Source organism: Danio aesculapii, chromosome 18 (assembly GCF_903798145.1).
Source record: "Danio aesculapii chromosome 18, fDanAes4.1, whole genome shotgun sequence".
Lineage (NCBI taxonomy): Eukaryota > Metazoa > Chordata > Actinopteri > Cypriniformes > Danionidae > Danio > Danio aesculapii.
The window spans coordinates 14,467,783-14,488,785 of record NC_079452.1 but is presented as its reverse complement, the minus strand read 5'-3'; the positions used below and the strand labels follow the sequence as shown (position 1 = coordinate 14,488,785).

The 21,003-nt window shown below is 34.3% G+C and overlaps 1 protein-coding gene across 2 annotated transcripts in view; it reads right to left on the bottom strand.

Moving 5' to 3' along the window:
• nectin1b (nectin cell adhesion molecule 1b) overlaps window positions 1-21,003 on the bottom strand; it is a 451,256-nt gene that overhangs the window by 318,803 nt on the left and 111,450 nt on the right. For both annotated transcript variants that reach the window (XM_056478835.1, XM_056478834.1), the window contains exons 2-3: window positions 12,654-13,028; window positions 4,374-4,673 (exon numbers count right to left, since the gene is read on the bottom strand). In XM_056478835.1, the coding sequence (XP_056334810.1) occupies window positions 4,374-4,673; window positions 12,654-13,028 (675 nt within the window). The remainder of the gene's footprint in view (window positions 1-4,373; window positions 4,674-12,653; window positions 13,029-21,003) is intronic.

Genomic DNA, 21,003 nt, shown 5'->3' with positions numbered 1-21,003 from the left:
CGACAATATTACAAGTTTCTAGCACTGTAGCATACTGTTGTCATATTTAAATTTACATTATTTGTGATACATATTTGTGTTATTTGTGCTCTGTTTGTGTTTTCTCTCTCTCGCTCACAGGTTCCGTTCATTGGTCTATTCAGCTGTCAGTCATTTCTCCCCCGGTTACGTCATTCTTACGTCACATCCAATAAGCAAAAACCACCCATCATAAAAGCGCGCGCCAGACCACTCACCAGCCCTCTCTTTTCACTTTATCTTGTTTTCTTGTTGCGTGGCGTTACGAAAAAACCCGTCTAACTGTGTATTTTGTTGTTGCCCATTTCTGTGTGCACGTTATCCGTCAGTTATTTGTAGATCACTCCATTTCTCTGTTTAACGTTGTTTACGAGGCTTGGACGAAGCGGACAGGTAAGAAGGTCACGTGACATACATTTTGCAACACTTAGGACTACTCTTCTGTATAGTACATTTAGTTAGGGGCGAGCGCCACCCCTTGTACTTTTGGATAGATAGATAGATAGATAGATAGATAGATAGATAGATAGATAGATAGATAGATAGATAGATAGATAGATAGATATAGATATAGATAGATAGATAGATAGATAGATAGATAGATAGATAGATAGATAGATAGATAGATAGATAGATAGATAGATAGATAGACAGTAGACAGTCAGGACTCCCAAGACTCTTCGCGTGCTAATTATTTTGTTTCACATAGTTAGTTAGCTAGATGCTTCTGGGAAGTTAGATTTAGTTTGGGTTTTGTTCTTTTCGTTCCTTTAGCGCCGCCCACGTCCCTTCTGCCAGCTCTCCTGTCTTTATATTTGTTTCAGTGTTGTAAATATTGTAAATAGTATATTTTGCCTTACTTTATTTTCTTTATTTTGGATTTATTCGTTATTTTTGTTCACTTTGGGAAATATAAATAAAATCACAATTTTGGTATTATTTTGGTTGTCTTTAGCACTTATTCACTGTTTGTATAAATATATTTTAATTACAAATAAATGTCAAACCCCACCATCCCCTGGACTAACATCAGGGGTTTGTAACATTTATTTTAGTCAACAAAACTAGCATAAGCCTGGAATTTAGTGCGGGTTGGTGCTGCTTTCTTTATGGTCAATGCAGTAAGTGACTGTATTATTACCAATACTTGTTTAGCACGAAAGTTTGTAACATACAAAAACGTAAAATCAAAATCCTACCTATGAAATGTGATTCATTACTACACCCGTACACGTCGCTAAAGTCCAGCATCTTCACACTGGCTTTAGTCTTGACCAAGCGGCAATCTCCCGCTCTCCCTCGGGAAGCCAATACGGAAGTAACTGAAACTGCAATTCATCAAAATTCCGCTAGTCCTGGCTCCATAATAGAGCAAATTGCAATTTAGCCCACTGTTAGAATGGCCAACTTTACAGCAGAAAAAAAGGTGTTTACAGCCTGGTACAAAGAACGATTTTGGTTCATATAGCTATTATTACCCTCCATGACAACTGTGAGGGGGTGAATTTTTTTATAACTCATCCATTTCCTTTATATTAGGTTATATTAAGTTTGCATAATTAAGGGCGTGGCCACTTGAGTGACAGCTAGGTCTCGCTGGTCGCCGTCACTTCACCTCAGCTGAATCTGGCAGATTAGCCACTGATCTCGGCATATTCATCGTATTTTTGTGTTTTTTTATGTGGCTTTACACAGTCAGCGGCCTTTTGGACTTATTTCTTACAATTATCAGATGCAATGGGATGCTGTGTGCATTTAATTGTGCTCACAAACCATTCATGTGGTCTCCGTTTCCCATGTGAGTAAAGTTATATACTTATTTACCATCTCTATAAATGTGTGTGTTTTATTTAAGATCATTTATCATTTATAATGTTCTTTAGGGCTGTAAAGCACTCCATAATGTGACAGATTGATTAGCTGTAGGCTCTAGAACAGTCATCTGAAGCGTTGTCATACAGTGTTATGCCTGGATTTCATCAATAGTCTTGCATTTACTAACACACACTATATTTGAAGTGTTTGGGAGTAATTCGCGTTTTCCTCCTGTAGAAAAACGTCATAAGAACAACGTTTAGTGGCTCAATGTGTTACAACAGTGTTTTTGAAAGTCTAAACACTTTATTGATATAGTGTACAGCTAAGCACATGTGGTCAGAACACAAACGAGTCGCAGGTAATAAAGTATTAAGCGTTTCTCCAAAAGTAAAGTCTGTCTGCCAGGTCTAAGCAAAGTGCCAGCAGGTGTCTGTAGCTCCGCTCACTCTCCGCCTCTTTGCCCTTGTTTGGTATCCCGCCGTGGGTGCGATGACGCGCGAACAAAATGGCGACGGTTGGCCGCGCCTACTTGTAGCTTCTTTTGCGCTCTTCAGAAACCTATGGGGGACGTCACGGATGCTACGTCCATATATTTTACAGTCTATGGTCTTGACTAGTGTGGTTGAATGACATTTGTCCTGGGAACACTGTACAAATGTGGCTGCGGTATTGATGCATGCTCAGGGTCCGTATGCAATATCTAGTGTATACATCTATGGGCTAAAAGTATGTTTGTGAAACGAACATCATGTAATATAATACATATGGCCAGAGGAGGAATGGTCGTGCCTAACTAAGCCTGGTTTCTCTCGAGTTTTTTTCCCCTTCACTTTCGTCAATTGGTGAAGTTTGTTACTCGCCACTGTCTCCACTGGCTTGCTTGGTTTGGAACTTGTGGAGCTGCGCATTAATGGATTTGATTTGCTCTTCGGTGTTTAGACTTTCAGCAGTGAAAATTAACCCACACTGAACTGAACTCTGAAAACTGGACTGACAGAGATTCAATTTACTAGAACTTCTATGTTAAGCTGCTTTGACACAGTCTACATTGTAAAAGCGCTATAGAAATAAACATAAATGGAATTGAATGACAAATAAAAATAAAGTATTCATCTCTCAATCCAGTTTTCACTTCAAATACGGATTACCATTTGAACTGATTTATTTTAGTTCTTTTCAATGGAAGTTCCCTTAACCGGAAGTGCAACCCACAATTTGAAACTCAGTAGTCACATGCAGAAAAACAGTGGATTGTGTGGGAGAATGGGTGGATTTCCTCTATCTCTTGTGTTTTATTATGGGGGTTGAAATGCTGCTCTGAACTGCCCGAAACGAAGGCTGAAAACAACGGCGCTGAGACAGGCCAGTGACACATCTCTTCCTGCCTCCTCCACAACACTTGCGTAACGCTACGCCATAAACATCTTATTACCGAGCACAAATACATTTGCATGCATTTTGTAGACATCCGTTGACATTTCAGTGGGGTCTTATGGATGTGTCGCTTAGTGGATGAATCAAATGAATCATGCATGATGAATCAGTTCAATTACATCTAAGTTGAGTTGATATTGGAAAACATACATTAATGTCATATTGTGATGTCTATATTCTACACTAGACCTGTACCTGTCTTTTCTTCTCTCTTATGATGGTATCTTAATTTATTTAAGCTGCTTTATGCTCACCAGGGCTGCATTTAATTGAACGAAGTGGATTTATTTTAAAATAGCATTATTGGGAAATTTTATTACAATATAAATACATTGGTTTTATTATTTTAATATGATTTGCATGGTTTTCTTGCATTCATCTAATGTGTTTTAAAATAATGTGCTCAGCTATTACTAATGGTTGTTTATTTTGTTCGCTTGCTTGTTTTGAAAACTTTTTTTTGCTGCTTAATGATCAATAAAATACAATAAAATACAATAAAATAAAACAAAATAAAATAAAATGGTTTGTTAATAAATAAAACAGAGAAAAGGCTTATTTTCTTTGAAATTAAAAAGGAAAATAATAAATAAAATAATAAAAATAAATAAATAAATAACAAAAGGAAAATAAAGTAATAAATAAATAAGTAAATAAAAAAAAATTCCATCACATAATTAAATTAAATAAACAACAAAAGGAAAAAAAAAAGAATAAATAAATGACAAAAGGAAAATAAATAAATTAATAAAAAAAAATTTTTTTAATTATTAATTTAATAAATTAATTAAAATAAAGTTTTAATTTAATATAAATGCCATCACATAATTAAATGATAAAAAGTAAAATAAACAAACAAACAAACAAATAAAAAAAATAAAAAAAATAAATAAATAAAATACATAAATAAAATAAAATATTTTTTATTTAAAAACATTATTATTATTATTAAAAATGCTATATTAATACTAAATAATATTAGAACTTTTCTACTGTTCAAATAAATGCAAGCTTGCGAAGCAGAACAGACTAAAAATACTATTTAGCTTTCAATGACCTGCAATTTCTTTAGTGTGAATAGTAGTTTTTAAAAGCATTCTTACACTGCACATTGAGTATGACGCTGTCGGTGAATCGCTCAGAACGGTAGGTGACGATGCAGGTGAGCTTCTGTCGGTGGGTTTCACGGCTGGGCAGCACAATGTAGTTACTGCGAACAGTCACAGTGCCATTGGGATTGCGTGTTTCCTGAAACGTGGCCTCTCCTTTCAAAGTTGTGTCCCATTTGATGACGCTGGGAGGCTTGCCATTGGCTGACAGGCAGGTGGCGACGGGCATCTTGCGTTTTGGGGTCCTTGCCACGATGGTGGGTGAAGTCAAAGTCATTTTGGTTACTGGCCGTGCTGAAAGAAAAAGAAGTATATGATTAAAAAAGCAAGAAAAGAAACAATGCCGAAGATAATGAGGATACACTTAAGAGAATTTTAAATGATCTTAATGTGAAGGTGTAAAATGTAACAATAAAAGATTTCTGAGATGATGCCAAGAGACCAAACAGAATAAAGTTCTAATGATATACGTATGGTGTGGTCATTTTATTAGCATCCAGATTTCACTGTTTCACTGTTTAAAATGGATAGTTCACACTATAATGGAAATTCTGTTAAAAATCTATTACTCTTTACTTGCAACAAATTTATTTGAGCTTCTGGTAACACTGGTCTTCTGATATTTATGCTATTAACTATTGGCTTTTTATCTGTTGAGATATTAAGATATTAACTGTTTATTAGTAGTGATGATTTTATTCTTTATCCCTAATCCTACCCAAAACCAAAATCCAACTTTTACCTTGCTAACTATTAATAAATAGGCAATTAGTAGCTTATTAAGCTAGTAATGTTAGTTAATAAACTGTTAATACTGTGAATTGTGACCTAAACTAAAGTGTTACCCGGTTGAACTTCTGTTTAACACAAAATAAGCCAATTAAAAAAGAAAATGTTGGTAGCTCATTGACTTTCCTATTTTTTCTTTTTCCTATTATGGATTTGGATGGGTCCCAGCAACCAGCATTCTTCAAAATATCTTGTTTTTTTTTGTTCTCAAAGATTTATAACCACATGAGGGAGAGCAAATGATGACGATGTTCATTTGTGGGTGAACTGTCCCTTTAATAAATGGCCTAATGGTACAATTGAACTCTGAAGACAAAATATACATGTGCATGTTGTCACTGCATTCAGAAAACTGCTTAGTTTGTAATTTACACAGTGACCAGTATGGTATCAATTTCAAAAGACGTCAAAAACACTTTCATGTGTATATTTAATACTTTCATTTCCCTTTGAATTGGTATCCCCGAAAACAGTTGCAGTTTAAACAAACAGCCAAAACCAACCCAGCCTCTTTATTAATACGTACCCCTATATACATTTCTGGAGAGCGACAAATACATCTCTGAAGGTACGATTTTTGCAGTTTTTGTTTTCGCGAATGCACCAGAGGTCGATGTGCATGCTTCTTTTTTAGATCTCAAATTTCTCTCGCGAATGCAATGGCATTAGGCCGATGTGTACGCTTTTTCAGATCTAAAATTTCTCTCACGAATGTGATGCCATTAGGCCGGTGTATATGCTTTTTCAGATCTCAAATTTCTCTCGCGAATGCGATACCATTAGCACCCGTTTTTCTTGTGTAAATCCACCAGAGGCCGCTGTCAACTGACCGACCTACCAACTGATTGCCCACCCACCCTCCTGCCCAAACCTAACCAATTGTGCTTTTAAAAACACAGATTGACCCGCCCACTGCCTTCCCTAACCCCACGGCAGTGTCTTCAAAAGCAATCCAAAACCAGAAAAGCCCTCATGGCTGCCTAACTTTTACAACAATTTCCAATCTTACCACATTCTCACCCTGATATTTACATGTTTATTTTATTTTTAGCATTTTGTTTTTGTTTTATCAGCTTTCTGGAGTCGTTCTTTGCCAGACTCGAATCCTGTCATCGCGTCCACCCCGTAGCATTTGTTTTAAAAATGAAATCAAGTAATGTACCCTACATTCCTACCCTAACTATGCAGCTCGAAATGAAATAATTCTCGATTAATTGAACATTTTATTAATGAACGACTTTTTTTTTTAATATATTTTTGCCCTCATAATTTAATGACAAGTTTTGTATAGTAATTATTACAAGTGTAGGGTAGGAACGTAGGGTACATTACTTGATTTTAAAATAATTGAAGGAAACACACACCATCCACTATCTATGATTACTTATTGAACACCAACACTGAACAACTAAAGCTAAAACACACATTGCCTAAAGCGCAGCTCTCTGCGCCACCCACCGTCACCCCTACCAAACCGACCAATCACAAAGCTTGCGCTACACATCGTTGTCACATGCAAGTAAATTTTTTAAGAGGTGCATGAGTATGCGAAGGCTGTGCCGGACTGTCCTCATGCCCTTGGGAGAGTATATCATAATAATATAATAAGTATAAATCATAATATAGTAAGTATAATTCAGCCTTAACAAAGCGTGGTCACATGACTCCACACACGAAAGGGAAAGTAATTGCAAAATTAGATCGATTATAGGTTTTGAATGTCGATTTCGATTACTTTTCGATTAATCGCCTAGCACTAAATGCAGCCATACGTACAGTAGCCCTGGCTGCATAATTTGCGTTCTCCAGAAATGTATACGGGGGTATGTTTTCACAATGAGTCTGTGTTACCCAAAACACTGTGTTGCAGTGTAAACGAACAGCCAGAACACATATAGTTTCTTTTTTCTTTCTTAATTGAAAACGTTCTTGTGTAAACGGCCCAGTAAACAACAGCAATAACGGTGCCCTTGAGAGCAAAATAACAGCTTCTTTTTCTAACTGATCCACTAATCTCACCCTTCCGAAAAGTCTTATTTTTTTCCCTCCGTCAGTACAAATCAAGCCTTTCGCTAATTTATTTTTCCCCCTACCCAGTGTTCAAAGCAAAAACATCAGTCAAGCACTCAAACTGATGTAGAAACCCCTCTTTTTCTTTTTTTTTAGTGCTGGGTGCCCTTTTTTGGGTTCCTGGTGCCCAAAGTCATGCAATCTCGATCTTTTATATGCTGCCAATTAGCAATTAACTAGACCTGCATCAAAAAAGGGAAGATGTACGTGGGTGTGTGTGTTTATGTGAGTGCGTGTCACAGAGTGCTGATAGCGGGGCTGAGGTTTTGTGGCAAGGGTTGATATGACATGAAGAGTCCCTTTGAAAGCACTGAGCTGGTTATCTCCATTCAGGTTACTCGCTCATACTGCGATGCCAGCATTCTCTGAGGACGCATGTGAAGGCGATATACAAAATGGGCTTGGGAGTTAACAAGCCACACCAGTGAGGATGAAGAAAAAAAATAAACCTCTACTTGAGCCAAGCAGCTCCCTTTGCTGGCTTAATGGAAAACATATCAACACTTCATTTCTAATTAGATCTGCAATCAGTGGGAGCATAACCCACCTCTCTAACGAGATACTCCTCTCTCGCACTCCATCACACACACATGGGCGCGCGCACATACACGCACATCATGTTTTTGTGTGTTTTTTTTTTTTTACCTGCACAGCTTTCTAAAAGATGAATGACTGAAAGGACAGCTTTTTATGTCTCTGTATAGTTTATTTATTAAAAGAAATCAATAATTTTATTATTATATACATTTTCTACTAGTCACATATTATGTTTGTAAAAAAATATGTCTAAAAATCTCCTTTTCTCACACTGAAACTGGTTTGACATTTAAACTAACAAGCTTAAAAGAAGTGCTCAAATATAGCCTACTGTGCACTTTTAGTTCTAAAATCATTTGTAGCATAGATGATATGAAGTGATTTACTTCCCAAAATTTGTCAGCCAAAACCCAGATAAATTTTTTTTAACCAAAATGTATTTTTTTATTTATTTTGATTTAATTTCATTTTATTTATCTTTTATTGTATTTATTTATTTATTTATTCATTTATTTTATTTTAACTTAATTTCTTTTTTATTTAGTTTTGTTTTACTTTGTTTTATTATTTATTTTTTTTTTTACAATTGATTTTCATTTTATTTAGTTTTATTTTAATTAGTCTTATTTTATTTTATTTTGTTGTGTTTTATTTTATTTAGTTTTTTTATATAGTTTTTTCACTGTTTCACTTTTATTTTTTTCTATTTAATTTATTTAATTTTAATTTAACTTAGTTTTGTTTATTTAATTTTGTTTTATTCATTTATTTATTTTTTTTTTAATTTAATAAATTTTTTTTTGCTTTGTTTTATTTAATTTAAATTTTTTTCATTCCATTTTATTTTGTTTTTTTTAATTTTGTTTTGTTTTATTTTACTTTTTTCATTTTATTTAGCTTTTTTATTTTGTTTTATTTTATTTTGCCTTATTTTGTTTTATTTTATTATGTTTTAATTTATTTTACTTTATATTATTTTGCTTTATTTTATTTTATTTTGTTATTTTTTTTTGTATTTATTTTTTTTTTCTTTGTTTTGTTTTTTGGTTTATTTTAGTTTTATTTTATTTAGTTTTATTTTATTTGGTTTTATTTTATTTTGCTTAATTTTGTTTTATTTTATTTTGTTTTATTTTGCTTTATTTTGTTTTATTTTATTTTGTTGTGTTTTATTTTATTTTGCTTTATTTTGTTTTATTTTATTTTGTTGTGTTTTATTTTATTTTGCTTTATTTTATTTTATTTTGCTCTATTTTGTTTTATTTTATTTTGCTTTATTTTGTTTTATTTTATTTAGTTTTATTTTATTTAGTTTTATTTTATTTAGTTTTATTTTATTTTGTTGTGTTCTATTTTATTTTGTTTTATTTAGTTTTATTTTGTTATGTTTTAACTTATTTTATATTATTTAGTTTTATTTTAATTTGTTTTACTTTGCTTTGTTTTTTTTAGTTTTATTTTATTTAGTTTTATTTTACTTTGTTGTGTTGTATTTTATTTTGTTTTATTTTCATTCATTCATTTTCTTTTCGGCTTAGTCCCTTTTATTTTGCTTTATTTTGTTTTATTTTATTTTGTTGTGTTTTATTTTATTTTGCTTTATTTTATTTTATTTTGCTTTATTTTGTTTTATTTTATTTTGCTTTATTTAGTTTTATTTTATTTAGTTTTATTTAGTTTTATTTTATTTAGTTTTATTTTATTTTGTTGTGTTCTATTTTATTTTGTTTTATTTAGTTTTATTTTGTTATGTTTTAACTTATTTTATATTATTTAGTTTTATTTTATTTTGTTTTACTTTGCTTTGTTTTTATTGTTTTTTTTTTAGTTTTATTTTATTTAGTTTTATTTTATTTTGTTGTGTTGTATTTTATTTTGTTTTATTTTCATTCATTCATTTTCTTTTCGGCTTAGTCCCTTTTATTTTGCTTTATTTTGTTTTATTCTATTTTGTTTTAATTAGTTTCGTTATATTTTATATTATTTAGGTTTATTTTATTTTGTTTTGTTGTTTTATTTTATTTTGTTGTGTTTTATTTTTGATTTTGATTTGATTTGATTTGATTTGATTTGATTTGTTTCATCTCATCTTGTTTTATTTAATTTAATTTTATTTCATTAAATTTTTTATTTAGTTTGTTTATCTGTTTATCTACAGAATTATTGCTATTACAATTCAGCATAATTCATATGACAAATTTTAAACAAGTAGTTTAATTTTAGAACAAGGAGCAAAATATTATTTCTGACTGCCCCTTATAATAGTTATTACTTTATTATTAAGTTATATTAGGGTTTAAATACATTAAGTTTTTAATATTATCTTATGCTTTGAATACATACAGCCTCATTTGTAGATTTTCCTCATTTGTAGATCTGCTCATGCTTGAGTGATGATTATGTTTAGGGTCGGGCCATGCAAGCCTTAAAAAAATGTAAATGAACAAAATAAAAAAAATATCTGTATTTGTAAATAAGATTGTGTGAATTCATTTTATTGTGTATTTAATTAATGATTATAATTTATACAACTTGAAAAGCCAAGTTTAGGAAATGATGCAGTCATGTACATTTATGTAATCTAATAATAGCCTATCTGAACCTGTGTGTACAACTATTGACGGCAAAAATGTATGAATATATTATATCTGCAGATCGACTGAAGTGTCAGGTCGAGCTGTTTCTACTGTGGTGAACTCTGATCAATACATTTCAAGTGTACTGAAGGTTTGAACCAAACACCTTACAAACAAGACCTGCAGCGGTCAAGGACAAAGATTGTTTTTTTTCCTCAAGGGCTTATGGATAAAGAGTTATGAATAAAATATTGCTGAAACAACATCCATTTACGCCTTACTACCTGCAAACCATGACGATACCTTCAATAAAATAAATAAATATCAGCCTGTCAGGGATGAGAGTGCTGAGAATATTCCAGAATGTGACACCAATTCATTTCTGTGCTGTCCTTTTGTGGTGTTATATGTGTGCAAAGAAATTGCTGTTCAGTGCAAATATTTCCTGCTCGGGCTCTGAGAAACCTAGTGTTTTTAACTTACAATAGGCTAAATAATTAAATCAAATAATTTCTTAGTGATGGTTTTACAAGTTCTGAAAAAAATGAATAGATTTATTTTGTCTACCAGTTTAAGCTTTGTGTACTGTTGCATTTTGGGTTAAAAAATACTTCCTCTATTATTATTATTATTATTATTATTATTATTATTATTATTATTATTATTATTATTATTAACACTACTACTACTACTACTACTACTACTACTACTACTACTACTACTACTACTAATAATAATAATAATAATAATAATAATAATAATAATAATAATAGTAATAATAATAATAATAATAATAATAATAATAATAATAATAATAATAATATGGGTATTAATAATAATATCTATGTTGATGTTATTGTTAATATTATGAAATTCAATAATAAAAACAACCAACAATAATAATAACAATAATAATAATATTAACAATAATAATAATAATAATAACCACATTTGTTCATTCATTCATTTTCTTTTCGGCTTAGTTCCTTTATTAATCTGGGGTCGCCACAGCGGAATGAACCGCCAACTTATCCAGCATATGTTTTTATGCAGCGGATGTCCTTCCAGCTGCAACCCATCACTGGGAAACATCCATACACACTCATTCACACACATGCGCTACAGACAATTTAGCCTAGCCAATTCACCTATACCACATGTCTTTGGACTTGTGGGGGAAACCGGAGCACCCAGAGGAAACCCACGCAAACAGGGGGAGAACAACTCCACACAGAAATGCCAATTGACCCAGCAGAGGCTCGAACCACCTTGCTGTGAGGCAAACGTGCTACCCACAGCGACACCACGTCGCCCAACCACATTTATAATCATAATAAAAACAAGGTTAACAATCACCGTAAACAAATTGTTTATGTTTAATAAGTACAATTATTTAATTAAATTTAATTTGTTTATATTTAATTCAACATTTTTATATATATTTACACAGAAATCAATTTTAAACTATTCAAATTATTATTATTATTTTTATTATTATCATTATTAATATTAATAATATTATTATTATTATTATTATTATTATTATTATTATTATTATTATTATTGTTGTTGTTGTTGTTATTATTATAATTAATATTATTATTAGTAGTAGTAGTAGTGATATTGATTTTAATATGAATAAATATTGATATTTATATTCATGGTGATATTAATAATTATTATTATTTATTTAATAACAAATTAAATATAATTATATAACTTTAATAATTAAATATAAACAATATTTACAAGCAATTTTTACATTTGATTTGTTTTACATTTATTAATTGTCTTTATACCAGTTACTTCATAAAGAACATAAAAAATAAATGCATATTTATTAGCATATACTGTGAATTTACTCAAGTTTGAACTATTGCTTTATTGAAACAGTCACCTTTTTACAAAACAGTTTATATATATATTGCATGTTTCTAATGCATAACAATCATTCTTAAAGAAAAAAAAAAACAAAAAAACAAGCAACACAAAAAATATATTAAATAACAAAACCTGTACTAATCAATGTGCATATTGTATGGGAATTTAAGGTTTTAAGAATTTAAGCCCTGAATATCAATATTTGTAACAAATTACACACAAATCTGATCTGCTTGATATTCATGAATGAGGCTCATTGTTGCTTGAATTCGTCAATTCACAAATATATTTTGTTTTTAAAAACACACATTTGTTCTGCTCATTTTCCAATGAATGAGTCTCATTGATCCTCAGTTTGTGAATGAGCTCTATTCACAGGAGAACAGGGCTAAATATGTATAGCAGAGTCTGGTGGACTTACCAAAGACTGTGAGGTTGACCATATTCTCCCTGTTCCCTGCTGGGAAGGTGGTGTATTCACAGATGTAGGCCGCCTCGTCAGAAAGTCGTAGACTGCTGAACACAATGGTGGTATCCTCAAGGGAAGAAGGGGTCCGCTGGCGCACGGCGGGGTGCTTGAAACTCACACGATCTTTGAAAGGGGTCAAAACTGATACTCCCAGGGCTGGGTTAGCAATGGCCACGTTTTGTTTGGTGCCATTTATCAGCTTCTGCCAGGTGACTTGAGAGATCTTTACTGGTGGCTTGCCGTTGATGAAGAGACATTTCAGCTCCACTGTATCCCCCACAAATCCAGACTTACTAGGGTCCGTCTGCACCGACTGCCCATTCCCTGCTGAAGAAACACAAGAAGGGAGACATTACGAACTATTCGACCAATCAGTGATTGAGAGAACGTATTAGTGCCGGCCTACTTTTTCAGGATTGGTGGTTCTGAAAGTACTTTTCAAACTCATTTTTCTCTTATGAAATAAAAACAATTATTCAACAATTTAAGCTATGTATGTATTGAAACATTTAATTTAAAGCTTAGATGTATGCGAAAAAGAAAAAGTCAAAGGTACAGAACCAGGCCTGTTTGATTCGGGTGGATCAAAAGACTCACTCCCTTACTGACAACGGTCCAGTGTTTGTCCCATACATGAGCTGGTTTGTCCAATTTTGACTGCTATGCCATCATAAATTGTGAAAATAACCCATCGAAAAAGGTTGTTGTGAGTTAATCTGTTTTGGCCAATGCAAACAAATATTTTTCCAACATCCAGCTGTGCAAGACAACATACAATCTGACATAAATGAAGTCATCTTTCACTACTGTATTGTTTTTAAATAGAGAAAACCTTTTACAAGAGAGTTTTATTCTAAATCTTGGACCTTATTCTTGAAACAAAAAGTGATCAATAAAAAGGTATTAAGCACCAAGAGTGGACCATATTAAAATTCATTTGAATACTATTTTGGCCATGGTTGTTGTTAAGATTTTTTCAAATGTACTTTTTTTTACAAGAGAGGCGACAAAAATCATGAAGCTTTCCATTATTATTATTATTATTATTATGTTTTATTTTTTTTTACTATTCAATGGCCAAATTATGACTGAGGAAAGTTGAATGTGCTGGCTAGTTTGTTATTTGCCTAATAGATGACAATGTGCTACAGTTTTTAGTTTAAAACTTCAATAGATTCTTGTTATTTTTCAAATGATAAATCATGTAATAAATTTGTATTTAAAAAAATCTGTATTCATATTTCTTTATTCTAAATCTTTCTGAAATTATTTTTGTACATTAAAAAATATGGTTATGATGACCACATGATAAGCTAATCAAGCTAAAAATTATGCTTAAGATGTCACTTAAATGCAGTTTTAAATATCATAATTAAATAGAAAATAAAGAGAATAACTGCAAAAATGTCCAATTTTGAGAAAAAATAACGTTCCCTTTAACCATGCTGGCTACAGGCCTGAAAACTGTATTTTTATTACACGAGGCACTGTAAATGATACAATCAAGAGAAATAAACTATTAATTTCATGTTTTTGGTTGTATCTAAAGTACAGATTATCTATAAGTGCTGAAACATAGGTAATGCCAGTTTATTCTAAACAAATCCTAATATGAAAAACTAAATACTTTAAATTAATGCAAACATATGCATCAGAAAGGTACAATCGATTAAAACTTACGTTTAAAACAAGTCTATTATATAATTCATTCATTCATTCATTTTCCTTCAGCTTAGTCTCTGATATATCAGAGGTCACCACAGCAGAATGAACAGCCAACTATTCCATATTATGGCATACTGTATGTTTTATGCAGCGAATGCCTTTCCGACAGCAATCCTGTACTGGGAAAAACCCATAGACTCTTCATACACACACCCATACACTATGGCCAATTTTGTTCATCCAATTCACCTATACTGCATGTCTTTAGACTGTGGGGGAAACCGGAGCACCCGGAAGAAACCCATGCAAACATGGGTCTATTATATCATTTATCCTTAAAAATCAATTACCATTTGGAGAACAAGAATTGAGTTTTTACTCATAGGACCCAACTTGAAAACTCTGTTACACTGCTTCCTCATTCAAATTCCTCATTCTGTCACAACATTTTAGGGTCTGTTATGCCCAAATAATGACTTGCATCAATATCAACATGTTTAAACTATAGTTGGAACATATGCGGTCCAAAATTGCATACTATATTAGTGTTTAAAAACCATTATGTGAACCAAGCTGAAGGTCAAAACATAGGTAAGAATTACCTGAATGGCATAATACTTCTGCCAGGATACACTGGGGACTTTACTATGCCATTAGGTCAAAGGAGAGCATTGATTACATGTAGTGACAACAACATGATGAATATATGTCCAAATATTATTCGTTCTGCTCATGATTATACATGGTCATGGATTAAGTTCAAATTCAATAATAACCAAAAAAATAAAAATAAAAAATTTTAGAGAATTGAGAGTGGTCATTGTGGCAATATCTTTTTAAAAGGTTCACATTTCTATTTAAAAGTTACATATTAGTATATAAAAAAGTACAAAAGTGCACCTCTTGAATTTTAAAGTAACAATGTGTAGCTTTGAGGTATACCATTATGGATGCTTTAAGTACAAAAGTGTAATTCTAAAAAGGTACAACCACATTGACAGTTCATTTATTTTGCTTTGGGTTAGTCTGTTTATTCATCAGGGATCGCCAAAGCGAATTGAACCGCCAAGAGAGAGGGTGGTGCAGCGATCGGTTCAACTACTCCGCATGTCTTTGGACTGTGTGGGAAACCACCTGGAGGAAACCCACGCCAACCTGGGCAGAACATGTAAACTCCACACAGAAATGCCAACTGACCCAGCTGGGACTCGAACCAGCAACCTTCTTGCTGTGAGGTGACATTGCTAACCACTGAGCCACCATGCCACCTAGTGACAGCTCTTGCACCTTTATTTCCAAGAGCGTACTCAAATGCTACTCAATAATTCATTGTGAAAACTGACAACCCTTGCTGAAGTTGCAGCAACTCGTTACCTCATCTCTGACTTTTACGCTAAAACCGGGCGCATCAAAACAGCAAGTGCGCCAATTCAACAAGAGCACTTCAAACGCCGCCTTCTTTGACAAACAGAACTAATTATAAGCACAGCCGCGGTGTTTACAGGCAGCATTAGGTCTTCAAGAGCTCTGGATGTAGACTTTCCCTGCATGTGTAATGACGGTAGATCCCCCCTGACTCTGATCCTGGCTGCCAACCCTCCCACACCACTCCATCCTAATTATTTCTCATTGGTAAACATCTCGGTGACAGCCTCAAGCACCTATTAATGGAAACAATGTGGGATCCAGTCTGAGTGTGCCCACAATGATGCCACTTGAATTAAGCTACAATAAACCAGGCAGGCAATTAGTAGTAAAGGAATGGCTTTTCTATTTTTTCCCCCGCAATGGCTTTCAGGAGTTTGAAGGTATCTGTCAGGTACGGGATGCTTCCATTGCCCTCAGTTAAAACAATAGTGGGTTTATCTATGTAGATAACCCTGAACATGGTATGCCCCGCAGTCAAATGCGTCTGGTTTAAGCAGGCCCCAGTCTTTTGTCTCCACAGTGACCTTCTTTTACCCCCGCCAGCTGAGAATGATGTGTCAACACTTGAACCCCCCTCCTTCATGCCCTTCCTTTTCTCCAAGTCTCGCTGTCTTGCACATGCTATTACTCATACTTTTGTTTAACTACCCCCCCTTTACTTCAACCCCTGGTTTTCATTCATATTTTCTTTGTCTTCACTTCCTCAACACCTGACTAGACAACCGGCTCTTCTTACGTTTCAACCATGTTATGCTTCCTGAGGAATAGTACTGCATCCACACACACTTTAGCTCTACAGAGGCCATTCATAACAGAAGATTTCCTGACCCGTGACTAACTCTGAGGCAAATGCGTCCCTGGAGGGTTCATGACTTCTGTTGTCTTTAACAAACCTGTCGTAAGAGACCCTGAGTAGATGTATATCTCCTCACCGTCAGGTGCTGTCCTGTTGGCCTTGCTTCCTGCACAAACATATACAGTACTAAACCACATACCTTCACCACCCCCTCTCCCTCTCTCTTATATTTATGACTGGCAAAAGAGGTAATTACCTCCTACGGAGAGACCTTAGCTAAGAGGAAGTAACTCTGAACTACTGTGCTTAATCACGCCACTCATAAAAGTTGTAAGCACTGCATGGAAAAGGCAAAACAGAGGGAAACTGGAAAATCTGGGTCATTTTTCCAAATGGGTCCCATTTGCGTCCTTATAAGTATACATATTTGCTCAATAAATTACCTCATCTCCTTAGTAAGTGGTAAAGTCCTATCTTTTAATGACTTGTCTAACTTCTGTCAACCTGTCAACCCTGTTACCATGAGTTTGTATAGTAAACAATGGGATGATTGTTGAAATATCAGTATTAAATTCTCCATCTAAGATCTACACAGTTTCATGACCTTGAGCAAAAAAGGCACCATTACATTGCTACTTTGAAAAAAAAATGTGTTATTTAGATTGTGATTCATTTATTGTTAGATGGAATAAAGGAATTTATATGAAGAGTCATCTTTTCTAACAACTTTAGTTAGTTTTCCCCATATGCATTTGAATGTAGATACACATTAAATATTTAAATGGTACATGCAGGAAATGACACCATAGCAGGCAGTTTTTAACAAAAAAAGTTCAAGGTAAGTTGCTGATCAGGGATCAGTTTCATACTGACGGGCCATTTTACGGAAAGTTGAAAAACTGGTTTGAGTGCAGGGCTGTGTGTAACATCAGTCATGGTTTTTCAACAAGTATGGGCAAGTGTTTAAATGCTAGGATCAACACTTAGAAGATCTTGGGGAAGCTAGACTATAGATATTCTAAAACTAAAATGGATATCTTGGGATTGAAACTTGCCAAATATTTAAAGAGAAAACCGGAGAAACGGGTACATTGTGCTCATATTATGAACACACAGAATTATATGCAAGATTAGGTTGTGTTGTTTGGTTGGGGGCGTATTTGTGGGAGATAAAAAAGGAAGGGAAAAAAGACAAGCCAAGGTCGCCAGTGCACAAACCTCTAATCAAAACACTCCTGATTTCAGAAAACCCATAGCACCGACCTTGAATAGTAAGAAACTTTTTTTTAAAGTTTCATCTTTCTCATATTGATTTTGAAGTGTAGAGTTTCTTGCCTGTGTTTTGCGAGAACAAAGTTAAAATTACAATGACTTCAGCTTTTTACCTTGCTAGCTTTTCAATCTTTTTAAACACATAAAAGGGTATCAAAATACTCCATTTCTGTAGGTGGTTACTTTCTAGTCCAGGTCACAAAAGACCCTCTAATCCTACAGTATATACGATCATCAAATGTGATGTTAGCCTTAGCAATCACCACTCATAAAAAGAAGGAACCAGCTGGTGATGTGTCAGTTTTTTTTTTTTTACTGATGCACAGCAAACCTTTCATTTCTCATTTATCCAGGCCTGCACAGATGAGATATTTTTGACCACAGTGTATAGACCCATCAGCAGGCACTCTGAAACGACAGATTGATTGACTAATCGAGTTTGACAGAAAGACGGCTGGCAACCTCTGCAAAGCCACCTTGGGGAACACCTGTGTCCTTGTACCCCTCGGTTTGACCCTGTTTCCACCTGCACTTGCTACTGTGACAGGGTTGAAACAGAGGAAATGCTTAGTGAAGCACCAATAGAACTTACAGCTTGCCAACATCAGAAAAAATAGGGAGGGGGAAGCGTCTGAAATAGAGGCCTAGTTCACTTAAGCTGCATAGAGAGATTGCTTATAGAGGAATAGTAGAAGCAGATGGAAGACTATCGCCTGCTAACTCCCTCCTCTGAGTCATCCACTTAGACCACCACAAATAAAGATCAGCCTTTGCTTTTAGGGGAGCTGTGTGAGAGGGGTAATTATACGGCTCCAGAACCCAAATCCTCACACAGAGAAACCAAAAGCCTCTGGGCGCCCCCTGACCCCTTTTCCACCTCCTCTTCTTTCACCTCAGGATTGGAGGGTCTTCCAAAGAAAGTAGGTGATACAGAGTAATTATGGCCTGCCCAAGCGGAATCGAACAATACACGGCAATCAGAAAGACAATCTGAGAATTTAAGCACTTCGGTTGCACAATTGAACAAGTTAAGTTGCTAAGAAACAGAAGCAAGGACAAACAAGACTATGAGATAAAAGTTATTGCTTGCACAATGTGGCCTCAAAAGCACAAACACACAAAAAGCGGAGTAAGATGATCGCTTACAGATATCTGAGTAACGATGAAAGTGAAGTAACACACCGCAGAACAAATCCCAAGGTCTTAAAGTATCATCCAGTGAATCTGACAAAGACACCCAAGAGTATGGTTTCAGACAACGTGGGTTCTACCTTCTTTCCCAGGCCTCTTAACTGGACAACATGCAGAAACTCATAATGTGGAGAACAAGCAAATAACTTTAAAGTACATATGAACAAGTCAGAAGAGGTTAAAACCTTCCAAAGTTCCATTGTTTATGGTGATCTCAGTTAATTATGTTGCTGCAATACATGTTTCATCCACCCATCGTGACTATAAGAAAGAGCATTGAGCAAGTCCAACATAATGTAAAGTCTCTCAACTTTCAGCACAGAAGCAAGGCTCCAAGCATGTTGGTGGAAGTTAAGGATGTATGTGGTTTTCCAACCGGAGGGTCCACTGTAGGGCTAACTTTGTTTTGGTGGCCTAACCACTGACCTCCAAAAAAGAAAGAAGTAAAAAAACAAGCAAAAAAGAAATAAATTCATAAAATACATATAGTGCACTAAAGCCTAAAATGCCCTGAGCAAGTCTATAAGGCGTTGTTAGAGAATAAGCTAATGCAAACCACCATAGACGATATACACACCTCAGAGGCAATATTCTCTGAACCCTTCAGGTGCCAATGATGATCAAATATCAGCTACCTCAGCGCTAAGAAGCAGATTGCTGAACTTTGCAAAATGTACCTTGGGTTTTTAATTATGTTATCAAGTTTCAATCCAATTCATCTTTTGCAGGCAGTAAAACAACATTCCAGGGGGTAGAAGGATAACTTATAAGTAAGTCATTCATTTATTTTCCTTTGGCTTAGTCCCTTATTTAGGAGGGGTCATCAAAGCGGAATGAACCACCAACTATTCCAGCATACGTTTTAAGCAGTGGATGCCCTACCAGCCACAACCCAGTACTGGGAACTTATAAGTAATCAAATTAGCATGTAACTACTGCTGTTTTCTGCTCTTCTCATTGCAGAAACACAGAATCTGATGTAGATTTTGTTCAAATAAATGCATTTTTGTTTTGTTTTGGTTAGAAATGACCTTCACACCAATCTCGGTCAACGTCTCTGATTCGCAAAAACTGATATTTTGAAATGCTAAAGACCCCAATTTGGTTAGGAAATTCTGATGTTGTGCTTCAGTTTAGATGTACTGAAGCTTTTTTTGAAAAGGTTTAAATATCACCAATCACTGACTGATGTTTTGGACTATTAAGCATCGTTTCCAGATTCATCAAGCCCCTATCATATCACTATTACACAAGAGGTAGACTGCAAAGTACAGATGTCTACAAAATATGCCCATGTCCAAATTATGTTTTCATTCATTCATTCATTTTAATCCGCTTTTCCGGGGCAGGGTCATGGAGGCAGCAGTCTTAGGAGAGAACCTCAGACATCCCTCTCCCCAGACACTTCATCCAGCTCATCCGGGGGATCCTGAGGCGTTCCCAGGCCAGCCATGAGACATTGTCCCGCCAGCGTGTATTGGGTTTTCGCCGAGGCCTACCCCTGATGGGACATGCCTGGAACACCTCCCTTGGTAGGCGTCCCAATAGATGCCCAAGCCATGTCAGCTGACTTCTCTTGATGTGGAGGAGTAGCGGTTCTACTACGAGCTCCTCCCAGGTGACAGAGCTCCTCACCCTTTCTATAAGGGTGCGCTCTGCCACCCTGTGAAGGAAACAAATTTCAGCCGCTTGTATCTGAGATCTTGTCCTTTCGGTCATTTATTGCCACATCAGTAACTTATGGCTATTTCGTGGCCAAATGGATATCCATTAAAATATTACATGATAAAAACAAATTCATATTATACTAAAAAAAGTTACTTAGACAAATATATAAAATATAAATAGATAAAATACACACAAAATGTATTCAAAGTTAAATATGATTTTTCAGTTCTATTTTTGATCAATTTAAAACTTTTCCCGGTGGTACATTTTTTAAAATGTCCA